The 13,304-nt window shown below is 40.5% G+C and overlaps 1 protein-coding gene across 3 annotated transcripts in view; it reads right to left on the reverse strand.

Annotated features, from left to right (window-relative positions):
* ADGB (androglobin) overlaps positions 1 to 12,836 on the reverse strand; it is a 62,977-nt gene extending 50,141 nt beyond the window's left edge. Inside the window, exons 1-6 of one of the 3 annotated variants that reach the window (XM_028723614.2) lie at positions 12,601 to 12,836; positions 7,728 to 7,905; positions 6,581 to 6,673; positions 5,452 to 5,523; positions 3,914 to 4,123; positions 2,384 to 2,523 (exon numbers count right to left, since the gene is read on the reverse strand). In XM_028723614.2, coding sequence (XP_028579447.2) covers positions 2,384 to 2,523; positions 3,914 to 4,123; positions 5,452 to 5,523; positions 6,581 to 6,673; positions 7,728 to 7,905; positions 12,601 to 12,674 — 767 coding nt within the window. In that variant the 5' untranslated portion in view covers positions 12,675 to 12,836. The remainder of the gene's footprint in view (positions 1 to 2,383; positions 2,524 to 3,913; positions 4,124 to 5,451; positions 5,524 to 6,580; positions 6,674 to 7,727; positions 7,906 to 12,600) is intronic. The other 2 variants (XM_028723613.2, XM_028723615.2) reach the window with 2 other exon arrangements.
* Between the last annotated feature and the right edge of the window lie 468 nt (positions 12,837 to 13,304).

Here is a 13,304-nt window from a genome sequence, read left to right on the forward strand (position 1 = left end):
ACCTTGGCCCTCCAGATGTTTTGAGACAATTCCCACCATCCCTGACCACTGGTCCTGCTAGCTAGGGATTGTGGGAGTTGTAGGCCAAAAACATCTAGACGGCCGAGGTTGAGGAAGCCTGGTTTGAAGAAATTAGAACAAAAACCATGGCCAATAACTTTTTATTGGCAACACAATTTGCTGTGTTATGTTAAACTTATGTTAGCCAGCTAGTCTGAAAAATGAAAATTTATCTTGAGCCATAAACTTTCATGACAATAAAGACATGCTTCCATATTAAATGTCCATCTATAAATCTATTTAAAATAGCCATTCTACATCTTCTCAGTAAAATTTTAACGTATGAACACAAAGAGAGCCTGCTGGTTCAGGTCAATGGCACATCTAATCCATCATCTTGTTCTCAGTAGCCATTCAGAAACATGTGGGAAGCACACTGGAATTCAGAGGAATACTGCCCTCTCACAATGGAGGTGGAATTCTGCTGCTATAACATCTACGTTTCTTTAATTTTTTCATTATATTTGTTCCAAAGCTGTGCAACTGAAACTGCTAGACACAAAGTTATAGAATTATTGGTCAAACAGACCAATATGTAGGGTGGCAATGCAAACGTACTTTGTTAATTGTTGTGTTAGCTTTTCAACTGCCAACACATTTCATGATCTACAATGCAGTGAGCTCTATAACATATACCCTCCTAAAACCCTGAATCTTCCCCCCCACCCCAAACTTCCCTAGCATTTCCTTGTTTGGGTGGCCCTGGGCCTTGGGAGAAACCAGGTCTATAGCTCCCATCTGCCACAGACATTGGCTGAAGAGGGAAATAATTCCATCAAGCCCCCTCCCGAGAGGATTCTAACTGCCACCAAGTCAGTTACGGCAGCTGCCTTAGGGAAGAACGGTGGCAGAAGCTGCTCTGTCCTGCATATTGTTCAGCAGTCCTGCTCCTGGACTGGAAGAGAAGAGTGCTTCTGGTGAAGAAAGCCCTGGCCATAACTGCCTCTGACACCTGTGAGTAGATGCTGCTCTTCTACACAAACAGAATCTTATAACAGTTATAAGAACTGAATTCCAGTTACAGATAGGTAGCCGTGTTGGTCTGCCATAGTCAAAACAAAAAAAAATCCTTCCAGTAGCACCTTAAAGACCAACTAAGTTAGTTCTTGGTATGAGCTTTCGTGTGCATGCACACTTCTTCAGATACACTTCTTCAGATACTGTGTATCTGAAGAAGTGTGCATGCACACGAAAGCTCATACCAAGAACTAACTTAGTTGGTCTTTAAGGTGCTACTGGAAGGAATTTTTTTTGTTAAGAACTGAATTGTTACAAACTGAGCTCCAGTATGCTTTCCCACTCCACCTCGCTCCCCGACCACTCCTTTTTCCACATGTGTCATCTTTTTAGATCATAAACCTAAGGGCAGGGACCATCTTAAAGTTGATTTTTTAAAAAGTCCTTTTGGCAGCCTTTTTGGCTGAAGGGTACAATATAAATACCTCCTTAACAAAACAGAGCCTTAGAATCTACAACTGCAAAATGAGTTCCAAAAATGGAATAGGGCTTCCCCACTTCATTCTTCCTACTACAACTTCATGTCTACTTCAAAAAGCTTCATGTGACAGTTGAAGGTGTTCAGTGGGGTACAGGAGATTGCAGCAGAGGGAAAGGAAAATCAAGGACACCCTGGGCCTCTGTGGGATTGAAATGAAAGTGTTTGTTCATTAATGCAAATATAATCCAGTTGCATTTACATGTGACATTAAACCATGGCTTATTGCTATGTGGATGAGCCTGAACAAGTCTGAGTAAAAGGTCTAAGCTACTGCACTGCATTCTCTCCTTCTCCTGTACAGCTGGAAAGAGCCAAGTTTAACTTTCAAAGAATCCCAGATTAGCATTATGTTCAAACCAGAGTTCCTGTTTAAAACAAACTCTGGTTAAGTTTCAGAAGAAAACAATTTCAAACCATGGGTTACGAAGCTCAGTTCTTAAAACTAACCAGTTGGTTTTAAACCAATGTTCTTGGTTTAACAATAAGCTGGGATTCTTTAAAAGTAGGACTAAACTCTGCCAAAGTCCTCCTGCCAGATGTGCAAGAGGAGTAAAGCAGGGAGGATGTAAGCTAATGCTGCAGTCAGACATTTCATCCATGTAGCATTAAACTATGGCTTAGTATATTATGTGTTAACATACCCACTGACTTTGGCTGCAGCTGAGGATCTTCCTTTGTTTACTATATTTTATAGGGTTCAAAAAGCACCCCTATCAATTCATTCATTCTTAACAAACAAGCATCCACCCTATGTATTAAATTCTAGCTTTGCTGCCCATTGCTCTATTTTCATCTCAAAACAGACACAAAGCTTAGAAAACATACTCATTGTTTGCTAGTTTAATTATGGCTTTGGATAATATCAATGGCCAAAGTTCAATTTCACATGTTGTTACTGGAAGCAGCATCTCATTGTCTTCATTGAAAGGTATGCTGTCATCCACAATGATCTTTCGCCAGCTCCCCTGCAAAAGAGAAAGGAAATTAAATGTGATTAGGTGGCAATGAAAAATTGTGTCAGCATGAAAATCTGTGTGACCTTCCAAGAACTTGACCCTCATTATAGATAATTTTAATAAATAGGGAGAGCAAATATGAAAGTCCAGTAGATTCCGTCTGCACAATGGAAAGCAGCACAGCTAGTACTTTCAAAATTGTTTGCAGGGTACTGATGAGCTATTCCTCAGTTGTCAGCTCTCGTGGTTTTCACCAATGCAAAACTATCCTCTCAGAACTAAAAGGATTAGTTGGAACGTTCTCATCTTATAAAAGCATAATGATAAAAGCAGTTTGTCATCTATCGTTATTACTCATATGAAGTGGAAATATGGGGTGGGACAAAGTGTGCTACTCAGATGCCACTGAACAACCATTGAGGGAGAATGTTATTGGAATGTTATGGTACTTTGGGAATGGCTTGCTATGCTTCCATAGCAATATATTAGGAATCCACTTTTCTGGAACTTTCCAAAGCATCTGGAACAAGAGAGAATTATTTCCTCCTTGTTGTATATATAGGACATCTCACATATGGGATTGCACTCCTTTTCAATACATGGATTGTATCGGCCTGAATCTACATTCACCTAAGTGTGGTTTCTCCTTAACATCAAATGGTTTAGTTATTTCAAATGTTACTATAATTTATATGCTTTAATGTTGGGTTTAGAATAGCTTGTGGGCACAGCTTAAATTTTAAAATGTATAATTTCTTGCTGAAGAGATAGAAATTTGTTTCAGCCTGTGCTATCTCTTTATATTCATGCATCACATACTGGTCAGTATTTTGGTTCAATATTTGTCATTCATTTATTAAAATCATTGGCAATGCCGGCTGAGGCTGATGGGAGTTGCAGTCCAGTAACACCTGGAGAGTTGTAGCTTCCCCAACCCAAGGCTATAGGAAGCACTGGATTTCCCTTTCTGCAGACCATGTCAGATCTGAGGGAGACATAGAAAGATCCAACCCTATATGGCCCCTCCCTGTCATTGCAGAAGTGTCCACAGCCTCTGTGTGGAAAGGAATGAAAGGGGTGTGTGCTGGGGGAAGGCACTGATTCAAAGGATTCTTAGCCTGTCCAATTCTCTGGCACACCCACCCCTACAAACCAAGAAGAAAACCATGCCAGTTTTGGAGCTGTTGCTACTAATGAAAGGAAAACTGTAAAATAAAATAATAAACTGGAGAAGGACATAAGAGTGCAAGAACCTCACTTCTACCCTTCCAGCGAAAGATCATTAAGCCTTTGGATGAGGCCGTTCAAAGGCTTTCAGCCTTCAACCACCCCTCCCCACAACAGGACTGCAACCTGTGTAAAATAAATGATGTGCATACAAAGATTGATGCATACTTACCATCCAATAAAGCTTTACCACATATTTTCCATAGCTATTGTACAATGGCATATGTCCCTTGATAGCTTTACATAATGAATATATATGTTCCCATGGCTTCCACAAAAGCTGAGGTGCTTCATTTGCATTAGCTTTAGGATCAGGACTTAAAGCAGGTGTATTATACAATTTCCAGACTGCATAGATTTCACTTATTATCCATCTTATCAGCTGAAGTCAGGGGTTTTTTTGGGTGGTGGAGGAAATAATAGAAGTCAGTTTTGTTCACAATACATACATATATACATATATAGCCTAACTCTACTTTAAAATGAAATACATAATGATAACAACACCATTTAATTGTATAGAAGCTAATAAAGCAAGCGCTGCATAGAGAACATTAAAAAAGAAGTCTGTGCTCAACACAGCAGAATCTAAGCACCAATATGACATGAGAGAGAAGGGTATGGGAGACAGAAAGACATATTAAAAGGTGCAGAGAGTACTTTATTTATAAATCACCAGGCCTTTATAAAAGTAGGCAATCAATGCAACAGAAGAAAAATCAAAATAAAGCAGGGAACACTTTTCCAGATGAATTTATTGAGGGATCTCTTCTTGGATCACACACAGCCGGTGGTGTGTCAGTATTAAATAATCTGAAACAAAGACACCCTAAAGTAGCAAGCATGATCTGGAACCAAATGTGGCCATACATTTGCAAAAGAATTTTGTTAGGGAAAAGGAGCAGAACCCTGTCATCTGGGAGAATAGACGACTCCTTTCCTCTCCTGTCACCACACAGTTGTTCACCAGCAGCAGCTCTGACAGCATGGATCATATGTGCATGGGGACAAAGTGGAAGATCCTGTATGTTGTTGGGGGTGAACAGCATCCAGTCTCTAGACTGAGGCCAAGAACTTGATATCCAGCCTGGTAACAGATTAGTTAATTTTAACCAAAGCCTAAGGTATTCTAGTATGTAGCCCTTTCTTAATTAACAGTTCAAGTCTATTCTTATCTACTCAGAAGCAAGCCTTACTGGGTTTAGGGTAACATACTCCTTATTGTTGTAAGGTGCAATCCAAATGTACGTATCCTTAAGGCCAATGACATCAATGAGACCCCAACACGCTTAAATTCACCTGGATCCCCCACTTTTCCCTTTCAGTAGCTCCCCTATAACACCAAACCCCTTGTTAAAATGGATGAAAATTGTTCTTAATCCATGTGTTATCATATATTTTTTCATATAAGCTACCCCTTCAGCAGCTGGGACTCTACCCCCAAGCTGATTTTTTTAACTCATTTTGAATTTTAAAGTAGCTCAAGGTAGCTTATACCATTTTGAAAATGTAAGTGCGCTCATTCTTCCCTTCATTTAACCCTCCTTCTTGTGGCATCACCTGCAACAGGTCACTTCGCCTTGCAGCATGATAGAGCCATGCCAGCCCGATCAAAGGCATTTTACCTGTTTTATGATAACATCAAAAGTCTCCTCCATTCATCTACAGAATTAATATGCTTTCTTAATTAAGAAGAGATCATACACATACCTCACTGCCCATTATATGTTCATTGGCTGAAAAAAGGTCAAACCATGTTTCATTTTTCACTACCACAGGCACCTAAAAAGATAATTGTGATTATTTTATTAAAATGTTTATGAACGCTTATAAACGTTCAAAATCTTGAAATAACTTATACCTGCCTACAAAATGTTAATCAAAAGTTAAGAAAGGTAATTTAAATTATGTAAAAGACTGGTGAACTGTTGTTGAACTGAGTTTGGACATTAGTGAAATAATCAGTGGATAACATACAATAGTGTGATAGTGGCATTGTTTCCCATTGTTTCCGATGGCATACATGTCCCCCCACTGTTATACACTGGTCAGGCAAGTTTTGATGGCAAACACCTGCAAAACCTTTGAATATAGGTAACAGGTGGGTAGTTAAATAATACTGGCCCAGATTGGACAAAGTTTGAGGAGGAAAGTCATCTACAAGCGTCTCAAAATTAGAGGTGTATGAGGATATGATTGTAATTATGTTTCTACCATTGCACTATGCTCTCCCCTACTCAAACAACTTGGGAACAGGCAGGAACAAATGGTGATCATCATAATGATGACTCTGAAATGGGCACCCCCCAACCCCCACCACTACAACTTTGCAGGCAGCAAAATGACTGACAGGCAATTCCCACATTCTTTCTACTACCACAACAGAGACATTTTAAAAGAGCCTTTCAAGTAGCCCCTGCTCCATGTGGCTGGCAGGCAGAAAAACAAAATAAACAGAGCAGCTAAAAAAACAACACCACAAACTGGAAAAGTGCACTAAAGGGCAGGAGAAAACAGAAACTCTGTAGGACTCAATGGATTCATGCTGTCTGGTGTCCAAACAACTCACTTATCAATCACACCTCTGACTTCACTCATTGGCTAAAAATATTGACAGGCAAGAGAGCCAGGCTGGCTCTTTTCACAGAAATTGATTATATCTGCATATTTTGCTTATCTGCATATTTTGCTTCATAACTGTCTTTCTAGGAAGGGGGACACTTCTTTCTTTCTTTCTTTCTTTCTTTCTTTCTTTCTTAGTCTTAATCTGGTACTAATGGGTGCAGGGTTAGGAACTCTGCTGTATAAAATAAACATCAAATAAGAAACATCTTCTCACCTTAGTGACTAAGAATTCTTGTGGCCTTCTCCAGAAACTCACTTTTAAAGAAGGGGGCAATTCAATTTTTCCTTCTGGATCTTCAAAGACATGCTGTAAAAAGCATTCATTTACTATACATATCAAACAATTATATGCTTATCCTGAAGAGATTGAATTACACACAATTCAAAGACAAGTTGCAAACTTTTCACTTGCAAGTCTTTTTTCAGTAGCATATCTAATATTCTAATAGTGATCAAAAACTAAAGCTTAAACAACTGAGAGAAATAAAAGAACACTTGTATGAAATGGAAACTATCAATTATTTTTAATTCTGAATTTTTATAGATAGCATAACAACAACCATATAAGGAAAGCAACAATGTGTGTTGTTGCTTTTGGTCAGCCAAAAATTGGGGAGCTCAACTTTTAAATCTTACTGATTTTAATATAGGTTATAACACAGATGTACACACATCTGAGCAGTTCAACCAAAAAGTGCTTAACTTTGGCTGGACCCTATCAGCATATCCAAAGCTACTGGTGATCCCACTCAGAAATGCCTCATTTACAGACTTTCTCCTTCTACTGCTGGTGGGAAAACCTCCAGCAGCAGCTGTCTGCCCACCTAGGCAAAGTTGGGACCATCACCATAATGTAGCCTCCCCAACAGGCAGATTCTTCTTAGTGAAAGATACCAGCAGAGAGGTAACTTTGCACAATCCTGATCAGAAGGTGCTAACAAGGTCCTTCTATCAGTGAAGTGCTCCCCTTCCTCTACATCCTCTGGGAGCTCTCCTGGTGGTTTCAGGGGAGGCGTGAGGGCACACAGAGGGAGGAGAGGGTGCTGAGACACCCACTGAGGTAGTCTTTTTGCTGGCTTCCACCAGCAGCTGTGTTATGACTGGTGCCCACATCGCTCTCTTAAAATGCAAAATGTGACCACTAGTTGGCAATGCTTGAGCTAAGGTATGATTCAGAAACAGCTAAGAACTTTTAACTTTAATATTAGTTTAATGAAAAGCCTCATTGTGTTACTAGAATGGTGAGCACTCATTCAATGATGAATCTTTAAAAGGTGTGCTTAAGAAGATACAGTGTTAATACATATTTTCAAATACTGATGAATCTGAAGGAACTTTTATGATTACTACAGAAAACTTACTAAAATAGGACTTCTTCCAGCTTTATCTTTTTCCTTTGCACCTTTTCCTGCATCCCACTTCTCTATATTGATATCTGCTTCATTCCATTCTGGCCAGATCGGAAATCTTGGTTTCCTAGACTCACCCAAAGGACCTTGAGGGTTTACACTAGAGACTGATCCAGTAATACCCCAAAGGCTGAAATAAAACGTGAGCACGAGAAGAGAACTTGCTGTTAGTTACATGGTAATCAACTTCCAAATTTTCTTATTCTAATTTCAGTTTCATACTGTTGGCAAGCACAATATCTTCATTTTGAACCCCATGCAAGTACTATCACTACAAATAAAATGAAGAGATAAGAAATACATCATTTGAGCAGCTTATTATACGTGCCTTATGACTGACACAGCTCACAGTCCCTCAGAAAAAGTATAAACAATTATCATTTCTACAACCAAAACAAGAGTCTTGTAGTAATGGGAACAGCATTTCTTTAAAAATCTTTATTTTCCCTAGAATGACCCTGGGAAAGATGCTATGATGAAATGCAATTCCCATTGGTCATTCACAAGGAAGAACGCTGTTGGGTTGCTGCTTATTGTAGCTCTGCCACTACTTGAAGTAGCAGCAAGTTGTTTTTTTGTTTTGTTTCAATAAGACAAATCACAATGCTCTACAATCAGGAAACCCACCTGAAACACACACTGCTCCCCCTCTAGTCTTAAAAAAATGCCTGCAACTTTTGTGGAGACAAATGACCCCAAATAATGAGGGGGACATTATTGTCCAAGCCTACTAGCCAGTTGGCAGGGAAATAGTGAAAACTCTACTAGTAGTAGCATCTAATTGAAGAGCCATGCACCTCTGAGCTGTTTGACATTCAAAGTGAGATTGTTTGTTCAGCGTTGTGCCAGTCTGATAATCAAGGGTGCCTTATTGACAAACAGTGCACATCACCCCTTCACCAAGCTCAAATGAATCCTTTACATAATATAAATGTTCACTGGGGCTGCGACTAAATGTCTGCACCTGCACAGAGAAGTAAACTTTGATCTTGCACTGCTGTTACATTCCTACCACCTCACCCTTTGAGGAGCTGTCAATGGAACCTTAATATCCATTTCAGTTGTGGTTCCACATCTGTGGAATACTTTTCCCAGTGAGGTCTACATGACATATTTTTGGTGCTAGGTGAAGACTTTTTCCAAAGCTGAGCTGGTTTTGTTCTGCTGCTAGTGTGCTGCTAAAGTTTCCTGCAGATGTTACCCAGGGGATGGGAGGGTGCATTAATTGAAGGTGTCTGCATGAGAAGGTATGGAGAATGTATGAGAATGCTAATGTTTTATATGATTGTTAACAGTATAATGTATTTATGTTTATGTTCCTAAATGTAAGTCCCTTGGAGACCTTGGTAGCAAGTGACTAATAAAAAATAAAACTAAAAAATAACCCAAATGTACCAACAATTGAATTTTACTAGTTGAATTCAGACTAGTTTCTAAGTATCTACTATAAAATTTTTTTTCCATAAAATGTCTATAAAGACCATAGTAATTACTTTCTTCAACATGTCTTCATTATTGTACCTCTAAGGCAAACATCAAGAGAAATTAACAAAGCAGGTGAAGTGCAAGATAGCAGACAAGCAGATTTTCCAATATTTTCCCATTGTGTAATAGTCTGTAGGGTGGTGGTAATTCATTTCCTCTTATTATGTTGAATAGTGACAGCTCCTTAGATAACAGTTTGTGTCTTTATTTACTTCAAAAAGACATACTGTTGTGCTGGAAAATGTGTGGAAAAGGGCAACCAAATGTTCATAGGGCTGGAACCACATCTCTAAGAGGGAAGGTTACAGCATTTGGGGCTTTTCAGACTTATGGAAAAGCATGTTCATTAGTCCAATTTTAAAAAGCAGCAAGGCTTCCTAATACTTTCCAGGTGCTTTATTTTTAACATACACACTTAAATATTCAATATTATGCATACAGACGTATGCCAACAAGCTAGGAGAAAGAAACTGACCTCTTTGAAAGTTTTATACTGTAGTTAAAAATGTCACTTAATAGACGACAACAAGCTGCCATCAACCTCTTGATTTAAATACTATCTACAGTTCAGCAGTAACTAAACTTAAATATTTCCTGACAGCTGGGGCCAGAAGGCTTAGCTGGTGGTTTGTCAAAGTAGAAGAGAGATATGCTGCTCTGACCTGACACTATTTCGAGTACAGCTTCGTAAAAGACTTCATATATATATATCCTTTGGGATATATAAGCAGTGACTTGACTAAGGTCAATCTGCAGAACAATGTCAGGATTGGTTGTTGTTGTCATTAGGTTATTTGTTTAAGGGTTTCTTCCCCACTTTCATATTAGACAAGACAGCAAAACAATCCATCTATAGCAAAGAAACTGAGCTTGGAAACTTCTGCCTGCTGAACTTTTAAGGGACCCAGGACATATATAGAGCCCAGCTGTGGGGTGTGCTCTACTTTTTAAAATAAAATTGGAAAGCAGACAATTATATTATATTTGGTACTACATTTTATTTCCTGTTCATCCCCAGGTTTCCCCTGTGTACCCTTTTCAAGAGGAATAGGTGAGGCCTCTTTATGCTATAAAGTCATACCTCGGGTTACAGACGCTTCAGGTTGCACGTTTTTGGGATACAGACGAGCCGAAACCCAGGAGTACCAGAATGGGTTACTTCTGGGTTTCAGCGCTCGTGCATGCGCAGAAGCACCAAATCGCAACCCGCGCATGCGCAGATGTGGTGCTGCGGGTTGCGAATGTGCCTCCCGCACAGATCACGTTCACAACCCAAACGTCCACTGTATTAGTAAATAAATGTATTGGATAAAAGTGGATAAATACCCCAAAGACTTGCTTATCAGTGGCCACTAACCATGATGGCTGTAAGTGTATTTGACACTTCTCAGCTGCTGAGAATACCTGTCATTATCTTGTGCTGGGGCATGTGGCTAGCCACCATCAAATTGACAGTGCTAGAATTGATGGCTCTTTAGCATGACCCTGCACAACTATTATTACCAATCAGCTACTGGTTTAGCCAACTTCTGTTGAAATTCTGTTCCAGCCCTTCCAAAAAACAGTAAATATGGTTAGTTCTCAGGTAGGCATGACATGTCTTCTGGCCACACAAGCAGTCTTATACTCCTTTCTTTCTGCATCGGAAGACGTTAGTATTCAAGGCTCAAGAAAAGTATGAGAGCTTTCTGATATAGTAACTTATTTAATTCCCAGTTACCAGGAAACAGCTGAAACGGCTTGATATGCTCATTCAGAAGTTCCTGGAGACTGATGTGGCATCTTCTCTTAGGGGGAGCGGTGGTGAGAGAGGCAAACAGACATCACTGAAGACAAAGAAAATCCAAGGCTTACTAAACCAAAGAGACAGTACAATACCCAGCAATTTGGTACTGTACCCAGAATCTCAATAGCACTCATTTAACACCATTAACTGATGACAGTTCTTCCATATTTTGTATGAATTCACTCTTAACTGCGGCAGGTATGCTTACTGTGTACCAACAGGGTGCACATAACATGTGAAGAGGAAAGCCTATTTGCAAACATGCAGCAGACACAGAGAGGTGCAGTTAACCTTATCTTCCCAAAATGTATCCCCAAGCGTTCTGAAATCATAAAAAGCCCTGCTGCATTAAACAAAAGGTTCATCAACCAAATACTTCCTGGAATCCACAAGCAGAGGGTATAAGCAATAGCTCTTCCCTGTTGTTTATAATTCATCAGTGTCCAATATTCAAAGATATACTTTCCTCAAACATGGAGGATGCCCTTAGCTATTAAAGCTAATAGCCACTGATAAACATATCCTCCATGAATTTTAGTAATAAAACAGCTTCCAATGCTAGCAATCATCACTGCATTCTGTGGTAATACATTCTGCAAGTTAATAATGTTTTGCGTGAAATAGTCCTTCCTTTCATCTGTCCCGAGCCTATTGCCAGTCAATTTCATTGAAGTTAGGAGCCTCTCCTTCCTACTTTATATGCTGCCCTTAACATACATCTGTGCAAACAAGGAAACACAGCTACTGCTTTTAAGTGTGGCTGACTCTACCTGACCCCTACTGCTCTCGCTGCCTCTAACCTGCCTGTGTTGGATTCCACCCAGACTACATTTTCTGGGTGCACAGCAACACTTCTATAGCAAGTCTGCATATTCCAGACAAGGAAAATATCTGACACTTCTAAGATACAGTACCTATTTTTTTAAGGAAAAGTAGAAAGTGGAAGGATGGTTGCAGAGGAAAGACCCAGCTTCAGTCTCTGCTCAGCCGTCACACTCACCAAGGCCGATTCCTGTACCTATTGTTAAGGACTGGGAAAGGGAAGTGTGTATGTCACACAATGAGCTCCTTCCCAAGTTTCTTGAAGGAAGGGAGAGATAATAAATGAGCAATCTACGCAGAATCATTTAAGGTTTTGAGTCCCAGCCAATCCCAGGTGCTGCAGTTCCTCAAGCATCAAAACAAGGCCACCGACTGCCGCAAAGTACACGTGGCGGATACGGCATGTGGCCTAGAAACAAGAATCAAGAACATTTAGCACAGGCAAGACTTACTTGAGTAGCTGATGGCTAGATATAGCTAAACTGCAGATGGGAAGAAAAAAAAATTGATCACCATACACTCAACCTTTCCCTAGACCCCAGACACTGCTTTGGCAAGGATAGTGCACTCTGCACGCGCCCAGAAACACTCTTCCCCGCTATTATCGCTTCGCATCTTCCAGGAGCGAGTCCTTAACCTTAGAAACAGAAATGCATTGAAAGAGGCGGCGAGTTGTGCGCAACCCGCAAGGAACGGGGGCCGCCTGAGAAGCGGAGGGTATTGGAGCCTTACTCTTTAGCGGGGAAGGGCGTCTGGAGAACGTTGTTGCTCTTCACCGGCTCCTTCTTTTTGCTTAACTTCGACATGCCAGGCTCCCTTAGACGAGCTTCAGCGCCGCCGCAATAGCTCGCCTCCCTCAGGCGTCGGCCGCGTCGGCGTCCATTTCGTTGCTAAGAGACGCCGACTCAGCCGCAGAGATAGAAACGGGGATAGAGTGACACGCATCCCATACTTCCGGCACAATAAAAAGCACGGAAAGTTTGAGTCGCCCACACCAGCCTCGCAATCATCAGAGCCCACTTCCGGTCCGGAACCTTCCCTCCAAAGCACAATAGATAGGGAATGTTCTTTACCATAGAGCTGCCGCCGGGTAGACAGACGCCTCCCTGAGTTCATAGAGATAATAACACGCGCCTCCTGACTTCCTGTTTTTATTTATCTTTTGTGTTTTTACGCTGTTGGGCGAAAAGCCCGACGAGTGAACAAAGCCGGAGGCGCAAGGGGTTCACGCGCAGCTGAGCGCAGAGAGGACGGTGTGGCTGTGTGTTTTCAGGGAATTTAGATACAATTGAATTGCATACTGAACAAAATCAAGTATCTGTATATCATCTTGCGTAAATCGTTCTTCCGCTGCCTGTCCGTATCTTGATAACATGTTGAATATCTTCATAAATACAAAGAGTGAGAAGGGGACGGCTCTTCAAATCTGCATTAAT

Source organism: Podarcis muralis, chromosome 3 (genome assembly GCF_964188315.1).
Source record: "Podarcis muralis chromosome 3, rPodMur119.hap1.1, whole genome shotgun sequence".
Classification (NCBI taxonomy): domain Eukaryota; kingdom Metazoa; phylum Chordata; class Lepidosauria; order Squamata; family Lacertidae; genus Podarcis; species Podarcis muralis.